Below are 21979 nucleotides of genomic sequence, written 5' to 3'. Positions count from 1 at the left end.
TCTTCTTCTAAAAATTTTTTTCTGTTTCTGACACAGTGGATTCTCTTTAGCTACTCACTGTGGATGTTCCAAGTTCATACTAGCAATCTGCATTCTCTCAAAAAATCTGCTGTGATTAACCAGTGATACACATTTCACTCTTACAGTGGGGAAAGAAATCGGAAATTCTCTCCAACAATGAATTTGATTTCACGTCTTGGCCAACGATAACAGTTGCATGTAGGCACTTGTCAGTTTTGATCCCCACTACAAAATTAATTTTAATGAGGCAATCCTGGGACCGCTTACACAACTTACATATCAGTTACTGCTAACCTCCTTTGAATCCAGCAGACTCCTCTCTGTTCTGACAAGGGATCCCTTGAGTGTGAGGTCGCAAGTTCAATCTTTAGTAAGGCTCATTTGGAAGCGTTGTGTTAACAATTATGACAAGTAATGACTCACCATGTGCACCAGGAGGGTGACAGAAAATAAATATCTCATGGATCTAATTGTGAAACTGGCTATTCTTTAAGGTGTAGCTTCAGACAGTGCGATAATATATTTGTAGGCATGGAAAAAACAAACATCCAGAGACTGAGTTTGTCTCATTGTTCCTGGTGGTATGAATTGCAATGTCACGTACTTTTCAGGAGGGATAACATGCTCTAAAGGAATATGATTTTTATACACAGATCAGGAATCAAGCAAAAGCAAGTCATTTTGACCAGCTATTGGCTGAAAGCAGTGCTCATACCATAGTTGTAGTTCTCTTATGCCCATTTTCCCATTCTTGTTTGCTGTGACATAAATATTCGCTACTGCCCTTGCAACATCACGGAAACGAGAAAGAATTGTAGGGGCCAGCGCCTCCGACTTTTCACAGCACTGGAAATAACTTTCCAGCCAATTTACCAGCCAGATTAACACTCGACATATTTGTGTATGAATGTGTTATGGAATTGATGTAAATTAATCTTGATACAACTCTCTTGGAACTTCTAATTTCATACACATTTTTTCCTAAAATTCGGATTGTCAGAGCTGAAAACAAATTCCTTACACCATGAAAGGATAAGTTTGTTTACCTCATCCACAAATTTTTGGGGCAATTCCACAGTATGCTGTGCATCGTCAAGTTGAAGCATTGTTTGAAATTTCGTTACTTTATGTCTTTCAGTTCTGTAGCATTGTCTGAAGTTATTCATCCATTCAATGCTTTCCTTAAAGTCACTGTAATCTATGTCGCCTGCAATTTGATGTGCATAACGTAATAGATCACTATCATGGATATTTTATAAAATATATCAGGCATCCTTGAAATGCCCAAACACCAGTTTTTGTAACAAGTACACCTTGTCCTCCCTTGAATATCCACATTTTCTCTTATGCACTATGTTGTCATATTGTTGCAGACTTGAGTATTTGAAACCTGTTCATAATCTTTTCTTATTTTTTACTAAGCAGCAGATGATCTTCCATGTACGTAATTATGTTTAGCACCCCCTCCCTGGACAACAATTGTTGTTCTTTACTATGTTTCACTGGAGATGGCTCGACACCTGTGTCAATATCACTTCCACTTTCACTTGTTAAACACGTATCCTCAACATTGTATTGTACTCCTCACGTACATTGTCTGCACAGTTGAGCATATATGACAACACACATTCCACTGACACCTTGAAGTAATGCTAGTATTTCGTCTGGCACGTCTTTCTCATTTTTCTAAATGTCAACTTTGGCAGCTGTTGTAGTAGATATAATGCAACGTTTGCTTTGTTTATCATTGCCACTACTCTCTTTTGTATCAACTCCACTAGTACTGCAACATTTTTGTGAGACTGTATTATGGGAAGGATAGTTGCTATTCACCATATAGCAGAGATACTGAGTCGCAGATAAGCACAACAAAAAAAGATTGTTACAAAATAAGCTTTCTGCCAGCAATGCCTTTCTCAAAAATAGACAACACACACACACACACACACACACACACACACACACACACACACACACACACACACACGTACGTTTGTCTATTTTTGACAAAGGCCTTGTTCCAAAAAAAAAAAAAAAATTGGTTCAAATGGCTCTGAGCACTATTGGACTTAACTTCTGAGGTCATCAGTCCCCTAGAACTTAGAACTACTTAAACCCAACTAACCTAAGGACATCACACACATCCATGCCCAAGGCAGGATTCGAACCTGTGACCATAGCGGTCGCGCGGTTCCAGACTGAAGCGCCTAGAATCGCTCGGCCACTCCGGCCGGCCACAAAGGCCTTGTTGGCCGAAGGCTTATTTTGTGACAGTCTTTTTTTTTTTTTTTTTTTGCTGTGCTTACCTCTGACTCAGCATTTCCACTATATGGTGAGTAGCAATTATCCTTTCCATTATATTGTTATATTCCGTCATGGATTTTCCATTGTTTCATTTTTGTGAGACTCGTCGGCTAAGCAATTCAACTACGCTCCATAGCCTCATGCTGTGCTCACCATTGGATACCTGCAGTCCCACTCCTGCCACTAGCAGCCAATACTGTGGTAGTCAATATGTGGGGTATCTCGCACACAAGGAATTCCTTATAAGTGTTTAGTCGATTTTTGTGGAAATTGTAATCGTTGCAAATATACCTCAATGTTTCACATGCTGTATGCTACATAAGCGAAACTAATGTCACTAGCTTTGCTATCCCTATGCTGAAATTGTGACATCAGCGTTAACAACCTCCTTCCATGACACAAAGCTTCAAAAATGGGGAGCTGTGGATTAAATCTAATTGAATGCCTTAGATATAGGTAATTTCTAATGTTGCCTTTTAGGCCGTCAGGAGGTAACACTCATATATATCAATTACATGCGTTTTTCCACTCTGGAAGACCATAAAAGATCAGTGGAAAAAGACATTTTGTTTCAGATCATTGCTTGAAGAATCGTCTCCAAAAGGAAAATAATGAGACATAAAGCTATAATAATAATGCTAAACAATGTGGCGAGGTATTTAAATTTGATCAAAAATTACAAAATTAATTTGGAACCATATTCTTGTATTTCACATTAATGTAATACAGTATTAAAACAATACTCATCATATTAAAACAGGTCCTCTGCCTGCGTTGCTGTCAAGCGTGAAATGCAATTGAATTTTTTTGTGATGCATCATTCAACAGGAGTAAAGCAGTTTATACTCTGTAGAGCAATGAGTGGTAACTGGCGCTTTCGACAAAGGGCAAAGGAGACCAGCGTCACTGTACTTGTTGCTTTTGGGTGTCAGCAAAAGGATCCTGGAGAGCTCTGGAGCATGTGGTATTCAGAAGCAGACAGTATGTCAAGAGACCTGTGGTAAAAACGTTTTTGGACAGAACTGTTACGAGATATAAAAATTTTGGCAATAACTTGTCTCAAATAACAGATGTTGCATTCAGACGATACACCATTTATCGCTATACCACTTGTCGAGACATCACAGAAAAGTTCAAACAGAAGACAAGATTTCCTCCAGGAACTTCTGTAGCCTGCAGTGTTGCTAGAATATGCAGATACCCATACTTAAGAGAACAGTCAAGCTGATCATGTTGTTTGTCCTTTGTCATGATTGGCATTGACTTAGACCCTATGGTGACCAGCTGCCAGCCCAGTTTTTTGTTTTGTACACAAGTAAAATTCATTTGTTTACATTGTCATTCAGCTCTGTAGCTCATGTTATGCTCACCACTGGATACCTCCAGTCGTCCAGTCCTGCTTCCTGTTTCCATTAGTAGCTAGTACTGTTGTTCCATGGTAGACAATACGTGGGGCCTTCTGCAACCTCGCACTCATGGGGTTCCTTGTGAGTATCTCATGTTTGTCTATCCATATGCATATCCCTATCTTTTTATAAAGTGTTCTTTCCACTGCATCTCAGAATGCTGGTTTACAACTTGCTGAATTCAGCTTCTTTTGGCTGAGAGCGGACCACAGTGGCCGTCCCGTAGAGCAGCCATCGCCCAGTTCATCCCTGCCAGTGACTCTCCTTTCTAGCGAGATAACAGTGTCATGAGCTGTTGGCCAGTCTACCACTGTAGCCTTGTATTTTCATACTCAACCAGTGGACTCAGCTCATGGAAAAGTTACACATAATAATCATTACCTCGCAGAACTGAAAATAAGTACTTATTAAATTCGCTGTCATTGGTGTTTTCTTCAGTTACATGCATACTCTCATACTTTGCTTGTAATTTGAATTGATTTGGCAGTCTAGTTTGTATATAGGGCTATTATTTAGTTTACAGAGAAGTTTTGGAAAAACTGATCTTGTTTACTTAACCGTAAAATTTACATTTCAAATACATTCGTACCAACTAGGAGAACATTTCCCAGTAAGTCAGTGGCAGTCTGTAACCACACATTCCCTATAACTAATAAATGGGCCTCATATTTACTGTAACATTTTTGATTCTGTTATTGTATATGTCGACAGATTACAATTTTTGCTATTATGATGCTTCCTTATCGATTCCATTGCTCTGTTTTTCCCTTCCTGACAAAAAACCACTTCAAAATGACTTGAATACACAGCCAGAAGGTGGTTCTAGCTTCTGATAACTAGCACTGCTATGAAGAGTGAATTACATGTTATAAATGCTGTGTGGCTTATCAAGGAACCATTTAGATGACGATAGATCGAACTTGTCACTGACATTACCTAAGAAGCCTCATACTTTACTAATTAGTATTGCTTCATTTAGTTATCTTTTAAATATGCTAGCTATATTGTTAAATCTTCTATGAACGTAGTTTTTCTTAGATGATAAATACTTACTGGGTCAGAACACCACAGACAGTCTGGTGTCTGTATACATTCCGAGCAAGTTTTCTTGGTGAGACAAGGATCAGAATGAATAGGAAGTGTTAATAAACACAGCATGATTACATACGAGGCTGCTTTTGTTGGGCCAAAGCCTGTAACAGAAATCAAACATTAATGCCTACGACAAATAATCAATGTAACAAAATTATCTACTTTAACTTTTTAATTAGTTCCACAATTTGGCCCAGGGAAATAGAAGCATTTATAAATTAGCATTGCACTGATAAATATAAACATTATATTCTTTCAAGATAAGTACAACACTAAATACAAATGACGGTAAAGCAGATTTTAGCTATGACCACTATCAGCAATGGACATGCGAGAAAAGGATGAAAAAGGAAGAGAAAGAGGAATGAGGAAAACAATGATAATGAGGGAACAGAAAATAGCATAATTCAAAGAGAACTCAAAAGAGAAAGAAGCGTAACTGGGAGAAGATGGAGCTTTTGCTTTACTGGTTGCCAAGGGGAAAGCTGACCTTATCCATCAATTTTTGGGGAAATGTTAATGAGAGTCACAGCAGGAAGTGCTTTTCTTTAAAAAAAAAGAGAGCAATTTGTAAGGTTCCTATAGTATGAGGGATGGCAGTTTTATTTCTAGTATTTGCCACAGAAAGTATATTTCCTGAGTACAGGTATAGTGGAGACTATTTGGATGCCCAAATTTATATTGTTGTAGCATAATCAGTTTGTGTTGGCAAGCAATTCTTTGTCCAGCATTGGTAGACTTGAAAGTTTTGTCCTGGCTGTGTTTGTGTGGAGGCTTGATTTTGGAATGCAGTTGCTACAGCTTGGAACATATCAGATGAAGTAATATCTGCCTATACATTCGCATATTGCAGGAAACTTAATGTCATGTTTAGGGAGCGTTGTCAGTAAAAGCTTTTTCAATGTTGTAACTTGTGTTTTGACTATTAGAACATTATCGGTTTAAGCATTTCATAATATGCATGAAATAAGGAAAGCATCACATCACTCTTTGCCGCTTTCTTTTTAAAGTACTGAATGTAAGAGAAAGTTCTGTCAAAAATGTTCGCTTCGTGAGCTTTCTTTTTTATAATCAAATTACAGTAATTGTTAATAAAAATGATAATCAGTGCAAATTTTCTAATTATTTTCATGTTAGTCTTTCATGGTTAATACACAAAAAAACTACTATGGTTTTCATGTTACTTTTATTGAGCCTTCACATCTCACTTGCCTGTTCAGAACTTTTTAAGTATTATTAGCATTGCACCTAGTGAGATTTATTTGTGTACTATCGAAAAAAGTGTGATTTTTCCAGCTCATCTTATTGAAGATGATTGTTATCAAGGTAGACATGCACTGCAGGATCTAGCTATGTTTCCATTGTTGCATAGGTAAGCCGTATCATCCTTAGGGCCGGTTTCAGACATTGTTGAATGCATTCAAGAAACAGTGAGTATTTATTTATTTTGCACAGATTCAGATCACTTTCAGCTATGATATACATTTATTCTGTATGTCTATCAATTACAGGTGTTAGGCCAAACATACTAATCAGTATAAAGTGTTAAAATAATATTCTGTTGTTCCAAACTCCTACAGAGGTACACTTTATATTCAGTGATTAGTTCAGTCTTGATGCAAGAATTTTTCACAGTTACATATGTAAACATTGCTTTGGTTAACATACGTAGCAATTCTGTACAATTAAAAGGTTGTATAAATGGTCTATATTGTAATTTAAAATACAGGGTGTACTGGACATCAGTAAAGGTATTTTTATTGATGACTGAAGACAGTGTACTGAATAACATTACAACAATATTTACTTCATTTGCACATTAAAAAAATGTAAATGTTGTGTGACTAGGGCCTCCCATCGGGTAGACCGTTTGCCAGGTGCAAGTCTTTCGATTTGATGCCACTTCGGCGACTTGCGCGTCGATGAGGATGAAATGATGATGATGAAGACAACACAACACCCAGTCCTTGAGCGGAGAAAATCTTCGACCCACCTGGGAATCAAAACCGGGCCCTTTAGCATTGATATTCTGTCGCGCTGACCACTAAGCTACCGGGAGTGGACATTTGCACATTAATAATTACAGTTATTCAGAGCAGTATGTTTTTAGGTTGGTTAGTAGCCACAAGTACAAGTGACAAGAGCAAGCCATCAATGCTTATTTTATCCTGAGCAGCACGTCAGGTATTGAAGTGTGGATGCATGGACACAAAATGGTTAGTCTGTACTGCAGGCGTAGTCCATTTACATAGTGGTGCAGTTATGACCATGCCGGAAACATCAAGTAGTAAATTATATGATGTGTTTGCGGGCAGATTGCTTAACACAGAGAAAAAACAACCAACACACTTATGTGTATACATACTTAAATAACACATATAAAAATACCTGTGCTTACACCTGTTACACACTATGCAAAGAATATGCACAAAATTAATAGAGTAATATAGCAATTACATCTAGAAGGTCAACTTGTAGGCTTTACAGAGATTGCGTAAACGATATACAATTTGCCAGCCAGAGAGGCCGAGCAGTTCTAGGTGCTACAGTCTGGAATCGCGCGACCGCTACAGTCACAGGTTCGAATCCTGCCTCGGGCATGGATGTGTGTGATGTCCTTAGGTTAGTTAGGTTTAAGTAGTTCTAAGATCTAAGGGACTGATGACCTCAGAAGTTAGGTCCCATAGTGCTCAGAGCCATTTGAACCATTTTTGATATGCAATTGCACACATTGGAAATCCAAATATGAGAGTTTCACATACTCTCACGTAATGGATTCATGTAGGCATCTACATGTATAATGATACAACTGAACTGTGAGCAGAGTGGTGGGTGCTTGTTCATGAGGCAAACAACAACAACATAAGAGTGCGCTACTGTTTTGCTGTATGAATGGTATACCTAGGATAGGATTGTTTATGATGACATGACAGGTATATTTATTCTCTGATGTGAGGTATTGGTATGATTGTGTACTGAGGTGCTGATGAAGTATGTACACTATGTGATCAAAAGTATCCGGACACGTGGCTGAAAATGACTTACAAATTCGTGGAGTCCTCGAGTGATAATGCTGGAATTCAAAATGATGTTGGCCCACTCTTAGCCTTGAAGACAGCTTTCACTCTCACAGGTGTAAGTCCAGTCAGGTGTTGGAAGGTTTCTTGTGGATTGGTAGCCCATTCTTCACAGAGTGCAGCACTGAGGAGAGGTTTGGATGTCGGTTGGTGGGCCTGGCACGAAGTCGGCGTTCCAAAACATCCCAGAGGTGCTCTATAGGATTCAGGTCCGGGCTCTGTGCTGGGCAGTCCATTACAGGGATGTTATTGTCAAGTAACCACTCCGCCACAGGCCATGCATTATGAACAGTTTATCGATCATGTTGAATGATGCAGTCGCTATCCTTGAATTGCTCTTCAACAGTGGGAAAAAATTAGGTGCTTAAATCATCAATGTAGGCCTGTGCTGAGATTGTGCCATGCAAAACAACAAGGGGTGCAAGCCCCCTCCACGAAAAACACGACCACATCGGAACCCCACCGCCTCCAAATTTTACTGTTGGCACTACACACTCTGGCAGAGGATTTTTACATGGCATTTGTGATGCCCACGCCATACCATCGGATCGCCACATTGTGTACTGTGATCTGTTACTCCACACTATATTTTTCCACTGTTCAGTCGTCCAACGTTTACGCTCCTTACACCAAGCGAGGCATCGTTTGGGATTTACAGTGTGATGTGTTGCTTATGAGCAGCCATTTGACCATGAAATCCAAGTTTTCTCGTCTCCCACGTAACTGTCAAACTACTTGCAGTGGATCTTGATGCAGTTTGTAAGTCCTGTATACTGGTCTGGATAGATGTAACGCTATTACAAATTATGACCCTCTTCAACTGTCGGCCGTCCTGTCAGTCAACAGACGAGGTCGGCCTGTACGCTTTTGTGCTGTACGTATCCCTTCACATTTCCACTTCACTACCACATTGGAAACAGTGGACCTAGCGATGTTTAGGAGAGTGGAACTCTCGCTTACAGACATATATGACACAAGTGACACCCAATCACCCGACCACGTTCGAAGTTCATGAGTTCTGCGGAGCGCCCCATTCTGCTCTCTCACGTTGTCTAATAACTACTGACATCGCGGATATGGAGTACCTGGCAGTATGTGAGAGCACAATGCACCTAATATGAAAAAAAAAACGTATGTTTTCGGGGATATCCGGATACTTTTGATCACACAGTGTATCACATTTTCAATCGAGCACTGTTTATATTTATATTTTGGTTTACTTCTTATTTTTTCATCTATTTTAGTAGATGTCTGAAACGTCACATGCACACTGGTAAATACGCACAAAGAACGAAAGATTACTCCCCCATTAATTAGCCGTCATGCTAATACCGTGTTCTCCGACTCTAGCCTTGATAATGGCCTCAATTCGGCGAACAAGAGAGCGTACATGTTTCTTCGGGTATGCCATGTCCAGCTGAAGCAAATCTTTGATGATCAGATTCCACTGAGCTATCAGACTGCATGGGTATTAATTATTGGGTTTTACAAGATGTCCCAAGTAGTCCCATGAATTTTATACAGGATTAATAGCGGGTGATTTAGTGAGCCAGTTGCGGTGCAATAGGCTGCTAAAGAGTTCATTAGACGAGGAACGCAAGTGTGCAGCACTGTTAGTTGCTGGAAAATGGGAGTGTTGACAGCTTATCCGTCATGAAATGCAAAAGAAAGGGCAACACGTGGTCACTGAGAATGTTGAAATAAACGTTCCTGAAACATTTCACAGTGATCTGAGTGATAGACCCAGGACGCGTTGTGAAAAACATCCTCAAAACATAGGCTTAAAATATCAAGTTGGAAATAAGTGCAGACCACAATATCATATCTAGTTTTCAACAATGTTTTCCGCGGGAACTGAGAGGTTTTCGCTCCCAGATCTACCGTATTGAAACCACAATGAGGGAAGGCAACAAAATATGAGTGGTTCATTCTCCAGTGTAATTATTGCTCCTTTTCTTGTACTCCGAAGCGCCAAAAAAGCATGCGTATCCAAATACATAGATATTTAAACGGGCAGTATAAGGCGTTGCATTTGGGACGCCTATACAGTGTGTTACAAAAAGGTACGGCCAAAGTTTCAGGAAACATTCCTCACACACAGATAAAGAAAAGATATTATGTGGACATGTGTCCGGAAACGCTTAATTTCCATGTTAGGGCTCATTTTAGTTTCGCCAGTATGTACTATACTTCCTCGATTCACCGCCAGTTGGCTCAATTGAAGGAAGGTAATGTTGACTTCGGTGCTTGTGTTGACATGCGACTAATTGCTCTACAATACTAGCATCAAGCACATCAGTACGTAGCATCAACAGGTTAGTGTTAATCACGAACGTGGTTTTGCAGTCAGTGCAATGTTTACAAATGCGGAATTGGCAGATGCCCATTTGGTGTATGGATTAGCACGGGGCAATAGCCGTGGTGCGGTACGTTTGTATCGAGACAGATTTCCAGAACGAAGGTGTCCCGACAGGAAGACGTTCGACGCAAATGATCGGCGTCTTCGGGAGCTCGGAACATTCCAGTCTATGACTCGCGACTGGGGAAGACCTAGAACGACGAGGACACCTGCAATGGACGAGGCAATTCTTCGTGCAGTTGACGATAACCCTAATGTCAGCGTCAGAGAAGTTGCTGCTGTACGAGGTAACGTTGACCACGTCACTGTATGGAGAGTGCTACGGGAGAACCAGTTGTTTCCGTACCATGTACAGCGTGTGCAGGCACTATCAGCAGCTGATTGGCCTCCACAGGTACACTTCTGCGAATGGTTCATCCAACAATGTGTCAATCCTCATTTCAGTGCAAATGTTCTCTTTACGGATGAGGCTTCATTCCAACGTGATCAAATTGTACATTTTCACAATCAACATGTGTGGGCTGACGAGAATCCGCACGCAATTGTGTAATCACATCATCAACACAGATTTTCTGTGAACGTTTGGGCAGGCATTGTTGGTGATGTCTTGATTGGGCCCCATGTTCTTCCACCTACGCTCAATGGAGCACGTTATCATGATTTCATACGGGATACTCTACCTGTGCTGCTAGAACATGTGCCTTTATAAGTACGACACAACATGTGGGTCATGCACGATGGAGCTCCTGCACATTTCAGTCGAAGTGTTCGTACGCTTCTCAACAACAGATTCGGTGACCGATGGAGTGGTAGAGGCGGACCAATTCCATGGCCTCCACGCTCTCCTGGCCTCAACCCTCTTGACTTTCATTTATGGGGGCATTTGAAAGCTCTTGTCTACGCAACCCCGGTACCAAATGTAGAGACTCTTCGTGCTCGTATTGTGGACGGCTGTGATACAATACGCCATTCTCCAGGGCTGCATCAGCGCATCAGGGATTCCATGCGACGGAGGGTGGATGCATGTATCCTCGCTAACGGAGGACATTTTGAACATTTCCTGTAACAAAGTGTTTGATGTCATGCTGGTACGTTCTGTTGCTGTGTGTTTCCATTCTATGATTAATGTGATTTGAAGAGAAGTAATAAAATGAGCTCTAACATGGAAAGTAAGCGTTTCCGGACACATGTCCACATAACATATTTTCTTTCTTTGTGTGTGAGGAATGTTTCCTGAAAGTTTGGCCGTACCTTTTTGTAACACCCTTTATAAGACAACATGTGTCTGGCGCAGTTATCAGATTAGTTACTGCTGCTACAACGGCAGGTTATTAAGATTTAAGTGAGTTTGAACGTGGTGTTGTAGTCGGTGCACGAGTGATGGAACACAGCATCTCTGAGGTAGCGATGAGTGTACCATTTCATAAGTGTACTGTGAGTATGAGGGATCGGGTAAAACATAAAATCTCCACCGGCCGCAGTGGCCGAGCGGTTCTAGGCGCTTCAGTTCGGAACCGCACTGCTGCTACGGTCGCAGGTTCGAATTCTGCCGCGGGCATGGATGTGTGATGCCCTTAGGTTAGTTAGGTTTAAGTAGTTCTGAGTCTAGGGGACTGATGACCTCAGATGTTAAGTCCCATAGTGCTTGGAGCCATCTGAATCAGATCTCCGACATTGCTGCGGCCGAAAAAAGATCCGGCAAGATCGGGACCAACAAAGAGTGAAGAGAATCGTCCGTTGTGAAAGAACTGCAATCCTTCTGCAAAGTGCTGCAGATTTCAATGCTGGGCCATCAACAAGTGTCATCGTGCGACCCATTCACCGAAACATCATTGATGTGGATTGCGGAACCAAAGGCCCACTCGTGTACAGTTGATGACTGCATGACAAAAAGCCTTACACCTTGCCTGAGCCTTTCAACACTGACATTCGACTGTTGATGATTGAAAACATATTGCCTGGTCAGAAAAGTCTCGTTTCAAATTGTATCGAGCGGATGGATCTGTATGAGTATCAAGACAACCTCCTGAATCCGTGGACCCTGAATGTCAGAAGGGGACTGTTCAAGCTGGTAGAGACGCTGTAATGGTGTGGGGGCATGTGCTGTTGGAGTGATATGGGACCCTGATACGTCTAGATACGACTCTGACAGGTGACACGTATGTAAGCACTTGTCTGATCACCTGCATCTAGTCATGCCCATTGTGCATTCCGACGGACTTGGGCAATTCCAGCAAGCCAATGCAACCTCCCACATTTCCATAATTGCTACAGAGTGGCTCCAGGAACACTCTTCTGAGTTCAAACTCTTCCTCTGGCCACCAATCTCCCCAGACATGAACATTGTTGAGCGCATCTGGGATGCCTTGCAACCACCATCTCGTGCTTTTATGGATTTATGGACAGCCCTGCAGGTCTCATGGTGTCAGTTCCTTCCTGCAATACTTCAGACGTGAGTCGAGTTCATGGCACGTCGTGTTGCGGCACTTTTGCGTGCTCGCGGGGGGCCTACACGATATTAGGCAGGTGTACTAGTTTCTTTGACTCTTCAGTGTATATATTACGTTCTGGAGTATGTCAGTTAGACATCTTCCCGACATTATAAGGCTTCCCAAGTGAACTTGTGCCCATAGAGTGGTCGTTTCGTCATTTTGTGTATCTTTCACGAGGAGATCTTAAAAAAGTAAACTACACATATGATCCCACGTTCAGACTACTGAACAACAAGAATAGTGCATTGTCAGAAGACAATATATGTTCTGAGTTTCTGCAGACACAGTTCTACTGCAGTTCGGTAAACAGGTGCATTACAGTGTGGGAATGAAATGGCGCAACAACTGGAAATGTACTCCAAACTCGAAGCCCGTAGGACAGTACCGGTACGGTTCCTGTGGGCAAAACGTCTACATTGTACGCAGATTCACCATAAAATATGTGGTATATGGACCAAATACAGCGTCACGACCAGCTGTATGAAATGGTACTGTGGGGTGTTGGTTGTGCTGTTTAGCATACCGCTAAGTTGCTGTGGGCTGATCTTTGGAGACCTTATGGCTAGTGCAAGAGAGACACAGATGGCGAGAGGGATTTATGTGTGTACAATAAATCTCTTCCATCGAAATTTTCTCCCTTCATACCTTCTCCGTGTTGCCGTAGATGACGTGTCACTGGTCTCATTTGTACTAAGTTTACAGTACACGTGAGGTGCCTAGTTGCTTCCAAAGCCTTGAGTGGAATGGGTAAGTTCTGAATAATGTTCACCAACTTGTAGTCTTCTGTAACTGTTGTCTCTTGCGCAGAAAACAGCAAGTATGTCGCGAATCCGTTATCTTGAAGCTGTAATAAACTATTAGCGAGAAACTGGTGTTGCATAAATAATTAAATTTTGAATTGTTTCCTTTTTTTTACTTCATGCCACTCGCTTTGTATTAGCAGAATACAAGAAACTGCACAATTATAATCCACCTTATAAATCACAAATAATTTCCATTCTTCGCACTTTCCGAACACAGCAGCCAATCGCGGAGAAGAACCACGATTTAGGCGGCCTTTCTCATGATAAACATACCGAATAAATCGCCCGTAACCGATATCTCACACCACATTACGTCATCTACCCACTGCTGCCTTCTCAGCTGCTCTAAGAACAGCTTCCAGTAGCTGAATATGATGGCTGTAAAGCCAGAACTATTACAACCTACAGGGTAGGGAAGTATCCCATAAGATCAGGCAAATTCATTTTAAGGAAATGATAGTGTTGTGAAAACGGAAAAGTCTTGCTGAAACGATAATTAATACGGGTGGCCGATTCAAGCATGAAACTATTGGTACCACACCACAGACGTAAGTATGTTACTAAAAGGACGGATAATCTGTCCATAACAGAACTAAGTGGTCACTAAGACTATCAAATTTATCATTGTAGAGCATCAACATATGAATTAGCCACTGATATAGCTGAATAAACATTTAATACTTGACAAAGGATTATAATTGTAAAATCTAATCTTGGCACAGGTGAATGAGATGATACAGATAAAACATGATTATGAGAATCGTGAACGTGACCAAGGACTACAAGAGCAAGGACGGGGCTCTGATTTGTTGCAGAGGACCTTAAAAAGTCTTGTTTTTCATTTATTCATAACATTTCCATAAAGAACTATAAACCATTTTATCTTCATCTTCAGGTATTAGGCAGGAATTGCCTATTACGGTACCCATCATAAACCACTTTATTCGGCAATGATATCGGAGTTTCCACCAAGCGGAGGTATCTCTTTGTTTAAGAGTGCTGTATTTTGGCAAACCACTAAGAAGCAGTCTGGGTCATTTTAACTCTTCTTCTGCGAGCCTGGATTTGGGCCGAGGAAGTGACCAGGAACGGACGAGCGCTAATTTTTTGGGACAGTGCTTTTGGAATAAAGAAATCTCTGCCAACAGAGAAGCTAGAACGATTTTTGAAACTTCCTGGCAGATTAAAACAGTGTGCCGCGCCGAGACTCGAACTCGGGACCTTCGCCTTTCGTGGGCAGGTGCTCTACCAACTGAGCTACCCAAGCACGACTCACGCTCAGTCCTCACAGCTGTACTTCTGCCAGTACCTCGTCTCCTACCTTCCAAACGTCACAGAAGCTCTCCTGCGAACCTTGCAGAACTAGCACTCCTGAAAGAACAGCCTGGGGGATGTTTCCAGAATGAGATTTTCACTCTGCAGCAGAGTGTGCACTGATATGAAACTTCCTGGCAGATTAAAACTATGTGCCGGGCCGAGACTTGAACTCGGGACCTTTGCCTTTCGTGGGCAGGTGCTCTACCAACTGAGCTACCCAAGCACGACTCACGCCCAGTCCTCTCTAACTTAATGTTCTGAAACTTGGCTGTTCCTGCCAGAGCCGGAATCTCGCCAGCCATTACTAGCAGACATTTCGAGTTCCGTCCAGTAATAATTTTATAAGAAGGTTGAACACTCCGGTGGATTTCTTTATTACTGATCAATAGTACTGAGGCATGGGGAGTAGGCCAGAAAATCTCTCCCGCTCAACGGTTGATTCCGAAGCTTACAAATAGGAGAGCTTACACTTGTAAACAAGCAGAATACAGCAATGCGGTCGCCAACGCCTATATACTCGTGAGACAGCAAGTGTCTGGCTCATTTGTTACATCGGTTAGTGCTATTACAATGGCAGGTTTTCAAGATTTAAGAGAGTTTGAAAGTGGTGTTATAGTCGGCGCACGAGCAATGGGACACAGCATCTCCGACGTAGCGATGAAGTGGGGATTTTTCCCGTACCACCATTTCACGACTGTACCGTGAATATCAGGAATCTAGTAAAACATCAAAACTCCGACATCGCTGCGGCCGAAAGAAGATCCTGCAAGAACAGGACCAACGACGACTGAAGAGAATCGCTCAACGTGACAGAAGTGCAACCCTTCCGCAAATTGCTGCAGATTTCAATGCGGCGCCATCAACAGGTGTGAGCGAGCGAACCATTCAGCGAAACATCATCGATATGGGCTTCCGGAGCCGTGACGCATTCGTGTACCTTCGATGACAGCATGACACAAAGCTTTACGCCTCATCTAGGCCCGTCAACACCGACATTGGACTGTTGATGACTGGAAACATGTTGCCTGGTTGGACGAGTTTCGTTTCAAAGTGAATCAAGCAGATGGACCTGTACGGATGTGGAGACAAGCTCCTGAATCCATGGACCCTGCATGTTAGCAGGGGACTGATCAAGCTGGTGGAGGTTCTGTAATTGTGTGGGACGTGTGCAGTTGGAGTGATATGGAATCCCTGATACGTCTAGATACGACTCTGACAGATGACACCTACGTAAGCGTCCTGTCTGATAACCTGCACCCATTCATGTCCATTGTGCATTCCGACGGACTTGGGCAATTCCAGCAGGACAATGCGACACCCCACATGTCCAGAATTGCTACAGAGTGGCTCCAGGAACACACTTCTGAGTTTAAACATTTCCTCTGGCCACCAAACTCCACAGATATGAACATTGTTGAGCATATCTGGGATGCCTTGCAACCACCCCCTTGCCCTTTTACGGATTTATGGACAGCCCTGCAGGTTTCATGGTGTCAGTTCCCTCCAGCACAACTTCTGACATTAGTCGAGTCCATGACATGTCGTATTGCGGCACTCGCTCTACTCTATATTAGGCGGGTGCACCATTTTCTTTGGCTCTTCAGTGTAGAATAAACCACTGGGGCTGTCTGTTCCAAAAGTTTAAACGAAACTTTCTTCCACAGCATGACTGCTGGGTCAACGACGTTTCTCACGCCACTGCATCTTTGACAGGCTGCAGCTGACTTAGATGTTTATCTTTCTAAAAGGTTTTTCCCAAGTGCCAACAATACTGTTTCTTAGGCGGTCCTCCCGACCTGATGGAGAGCGGGGTCAGGAGCGAAGTGAATTGTTTCCTCTGCTACCTGCGCTGTGACTGAGGCTTCAGCACTGCAACTTTATGATAACTTCCCCGATCCCTTCAAGTAACCACCTGTCTCGTCCCAGCCAGCTTGGACGCTTTCAGATCTGCAGAAAATAGCAAACCCTCAAGGGAAGAAAATAGGCAATAAGCTGGGCGGTCTCTGGACATACCGAATACTGTCTGTAGCCGTGATGCAGCCTAAAAGTGAGACTACATTGAGCAAGAGGATGAGAATATTATGCCGCAAAATATATTGCTTGACAGTTTTGAGGAAAAAGGACCACGTTACAGTACACAATTTGACCAAGGCAACACAGACGTGGATGATGCTGATCAGGAAGGAATGCCATTACACTGATCACAGATGACAATGCCCAAGCAACTGAGTGCAGCAGTCACAGATTTTGCGATGATGAGGAAGTTCACAGAGAAGTTCTCAAGTGGGTCCATGAGCAAGGAGCAGATTTCTCCGTTATCGAGGAACTGAACGATTGGTAGAGTGCTCTGAATGTTGTGGAGACAGTTGTATCCTATGATGGACATTCACCTGGATTTCGATTGGATCAATTTAGTCAGCAGATGCACTTTGACTTCTGTGGACTATATGAACATCTGCCTGGACATTCATGTTTGATGTCTTCCCCAACAGTGACGGCATCTTACAGTATGATATATGTGCATGCCACAAGGAGAGATTCGTGTATCAGTGGTTTGAGAGCATGATAGTGAACTTAGGTGATGTCTTAGTCACTAAATTCACCTGATCTGAACCCAATGGATCACATCTGGGATGCTACGTGGTTGTTCACCGTGAAGCGCCACTACCAGTCTTCAAGAAGGGTCGTCGAGCAGATGCGCAAAACTATAGACCTATATCTGTGACGTCGATCTGTTGTAGAATTTTAGAACATGCTTTTTGCTCGCGTATCGTGTCGTTTCTGGAAACCCAGAATCTACTCTGTAGGAATCAGCATGGATTCCGGAAACAGCGATCGTGTGAGACCCAACTCGCTTTATTTGTTCATAAGACCCAGAAAATATTAGATACAGGCTCTCAGGTAGATGCCATTTTACTTGACTTCCGGAAGGCGTTCGATACAGTTCCGCACTGTCGCCTGATAAACAAAGTAAGAGCCTACGGAACATCAGACCAGCTGTGTGGCTGGATTGAAGAGTTTTTAGCAAACAGAATATAGCATGTTGTTCTCAATGGAGAGACGTCTACAGACGTTAAAGTAACATCTGGCGTGCCACAGGGGAGTGTTATGGGACCATCGCTTTTCACAATATATATAAATGACATAGTAGATAGTGTCGGAAGTTCCATACGGCTTGTCGCGGATGATGCTGTAGTATACAGAGAAGTTACAGCATTAGAAAATTGCAGCGATATGCAGGAAGATCTGCAGCGGATAGGCACTTGGTGCAAGGAGTGGCAACTGACACTTAACATAGACAAATGTAATGTATTGCGAATACATAGAAAGAAGGATCGTTTATTGTATGATATATGATAGCAGAACAAACACTGGTAGCATTTTCTTCTGTAAAATATCTGGGAGTATGCGTGCGGAACGATTTGAAGTGGAATGATCATATAAAATTAATTGTTGGTAAGACGGGTACCAGGTTGAGATTCATTGGGAGAGTCCTTAGAAAATGTAGTCCATCAACAAAGGAGGTGGTTTACAAAACACTCGTTCGACCTATACTTGAGTATTGTTCATCAGTGTGGGATCCGTACCAGGTCGGGTTAACGGAGGAGATAGAGAAGATCCAAAGAAGAGCGGCGCGTTTCGTCACAGGGTTATTTGGTAACCGTGATAGCGTTACGGAGATGTTTAGCAAACTCAAGTGGCAGACTCTGCTGTCCAGGTTTCGAGAGGGTGCGTTTCTGGATGAGGTATCGAATATATTGCTTCCCCCTACTTACACGTCCCGAGGAGATCACAAATGTAAAATTAGAGAGATTCGAGCGCGCACGGAGGGTTTCCGGCAGTCGTTCTTCCCGCGAACCATAGGCGACTGGAACAGGAAAGGGAGGTAATGACAGTGGCACGTAAAGTGCCCTCCGCCACACACCGTTGGGTGGCTTGAGGAGTATAAATGTAGATGTGTAGATGTACCGTTTCAAGGGCAAAATCTGTGAGAAGGTGGGGTTAAAAATTTCATTAGTCACTGATAACTGGTGAGCACAGCATATTGTCATTTGGGTTAAGGCAACAACAATGTTGATTTATTACGAGACAGGCTAGGCTGACTTGGTGTAATCTGCCCACACATTGGCACTGCACAGCAGTGCAGGCAAGCAGATTTCTCCATTTTAGGTTTCGGTGGTGTAACAGGTGTGTTACTGTCTGGAATAAATAGCTGTCGATTTTGTCACAGATTCATTCGCAGACCAGTGATCTACTAAAACTATGAGACTACGCCAGATAAGGAGGCGACATGGATCTGCCAGTAGCAGATACCGGTTCGAGTCTCTGTTGCAGTACTAGCTTCATGCACTAAGTCCGCTGTCCAGATCTGGTGCCACGCACTCCAGTATGAGGCAGACTCCAGCCTGCCCATGGGCAGGCTGAGATGTCGCTACCTCTTCAAGATTATTGTCTTTCTCTACATGCCACTGACCGTGGTGCTATGGCTCACACATCAGGGATGCATGCCAGGCACTGAGTGCAGGTGTCAGCAAAGCAGGGCACAAGCACGTGTTGCAGCCAGCTGGGCAGTGACTAGCAGCTGCATGGCTAGGAACCGGCGCTCTTTCTGTGGGGTAGGAGTGTGGTCGTCTCCCCGTATTGACGCACTGCTGATGTACAAGTAGAAAATAAATTATTGATTTTGACAGCCACTTGTTTCTGGGCGTTCATCGGCCTGCGACCCAGCCTCAGCCCTCAGCTATTCAACATTCTGATAATGTAGCCAACCCCACACCCCCTGGGTCGGCATAGTGGTAACACAGCCTACCTAACGTTTTTGCTGTCGGCATTTGCGTTTGACTAAGCTTGTAATAAAGCAATTAAGAAAAAGGTATATTATTTTCTAGCTAAGAAATGGGAGGAATAGATTTCTGCAATACAAGCACATCACCTGTGTACACAATACTGAATACCAGTAACATAAACTTCGAAACTTTAGGTGTTTAAAACTGAAGAACGATGTTAGCTCTTGCACGTAGGTTAGCCTAAAAATAAAAGTAGAATGCAGTACCGATTTAAGATTACCACTGAAAGCTTTATGCTGAACCACATGTCAATCTTGGAAATATGAACCACTTATAAAGATGTGAATGTATACATGTTGTTGTCCTTATGATCTTCAGTCCTGAGACTGGTTTGATGCAGCTCTCCATGGTACTCTATCCTGTGCAATCTGCTTCATCTCCCAGTAGGTACTGCAGCCTGCATCCTTCTGAATCTGCTTAGTGTATTCATCTCTTGGTCTCCCTCTACGATTTTTACCCTCAACGCTGCCCTCCAATACTAAATTGGTGATCCCTTGATCCCTCAGAACATGTCCTACCAACCAACCCCTTCTTCTAGTCAAGTTGTGCCACAAACTTCTCTTCTCCCCAATTCTATTCAATACCTCCTCATTAGTTATGTGATCTACCCATCTAATCTTCAGCATTCTTCTGTAGCATCACATTTCGAAAGCTTCTATTCTCTTCTTGTCCAGAATATTTATCGTCCATGTTTCACTTCCATACATGGCTACGCTCCATACAAATCCTTTCAGAAATGACTTCCTGGTACTTAAATCTATACTCGATGTTAACAAATTCCTCTTCTTCAGAAACGTTTTCCTTGCCATTGCCAGTCTATATTTTATATCCTCTCTACTTCGACCATCATCAGTTATTTTTCTCCCCAAATAGCAAAACTCCTTTACTACTTTAAGTGTCTCATTTCCTAATCTAATTCCCTCAGCATCACCCTAGTTAACTCTACTACATTCCATTATCCTCGTTTTGCTATTGTTGATGTTCATCTTATATCCTCCTTTCAAGACACTGTCCATTCCGTTCAACTGCTCTTCCAAGTCCTTTGCCGTCGCTGACAGAATTATAATGTCATCAGTGAACCTCCAAGCGTTTATTTCATCTCCATGGATTTTAATACCTGCTCCGAATTTTTCTTTTGTTTCCTTCACTGCTTGCTCAATATACAGATTGAATAACATCGGGGAGAGGCTTCACCCCTGTCTCACTCCCTTCCAAACCACTGCTTCTCTTTATGTCCCTCGACTCTTATAACTGTCATCTGGTTTCTGTACAAATTGTAAATAGCCTTTCGCTCCCTGTATTTTACCCCTGCCACCTTCAGAATTTGAAAGAGAGTATTCCAGTCAACATTGTCAAATGCTTTCTCTAAGTCTACAAATGCTAGAAACGTAGGTTTGCCTTTTCTTAATCTAGCTTCTAAGATAAGCCGTAGGGTCAGTATTGCCTCACGTGTTCCAACATTTCTACGGAATCCGAACTGATCTTCCCCGAGGTTGGCTTCTACCAGTTTTTCCATTCGTCTGTAAAGAATTCGCGTTAGTATTTTGCAGCCGTGACTTATTAAACTGATAGTTCGATAATTTTCACATCTGTCAACACCTGCTTTCTTTGGGATTGGAATTATTATATTCTTGAAGTCTGAGGATATTTCGCCTGTCTCATACATTTTGCTCACCAGTTGGTAGAGATTTGTCGGTACTGGCTCTCCCAAGGCTGTCAGTAGTTCTAATGGAATGTTGTCTACTCCCGGGGCCTTGTTTCGACTGTAAATAACATGTAAATAACGATATTTGAGGGAACTTCATCCATAATGAGTAAAGATATTAATAACTTGTTTTAAGGAAATTGTAACTTACATTCCTGTTGTAGTTATCCACGTGTTTAAAGCAACTTATGTCATAACATACATATTTGGATGAAATGAAGTAATGCATCTGTAGGTGGCATACGAGGTGGTAAAGGAGACTTGGAACGTTGGACCAATAGGTTTGAAGGAAATGTCGTTAAATTCATGCAGCTAGCTAACATTGCTGGTATGTAATACAGTTATGAAAATTGATTTTAAAGGCTTGTGTCATTAAGCTAGGGAAGGGGATATGTACTCTCATAAATACTGCCAAATAATGTTGATATCTTTTGCGTTTAAAGGACGACAGATAAAATTAATATTTTAAAATTTCAAAGTATTTAGGATAATTATATTTCAAATAATTTCCTTGATTCACGTGGCGATAACGGGGAACCATGGCAACATAGTTTCG

General features: G+C 42.2%; 1 protein-coding gene across 1 annotated transcript in view; it reads right to left on the bottom strand.

Annotated features, from left to right (window-relative positions):
• Positions 1-21979, bottom strand: part of LOC126175744 (integrin beta-PS-like) — a 188814-nt gene that overhangs the window by 129258 nt on the left and 37577 nt on the right. The window contains exon 2 of the mRNA XM_049922699.1: positions 4785-4924. Within this exon, the coding sequence (XP_049778656.1) occupies positions 4785-4924 (140 nt within the window). The remainder of the gene's footprint in view (positions 1-4784; positions 4925-21979) is intronic.

The sequence above is a fragment of the Schistocerca cancellata genome, chromosome 3 (genome assembly GCF_023864275.1).
Source record: "Schistocerca cancellata isolate TAMUIC-IGC-003103 chromosome 3, iqSchCanc2.1, whole genome shotgun sequence".
Lineage (NCBI taxonomy): Eukaryota > Metazoa > Arthropoda > Insecta > Orthoptera > Acrididae > Schistocerca > Schistocerca cancellata.
This window is presented reverse-complemented; position numbering and strand designations above follow the sequence as displayed.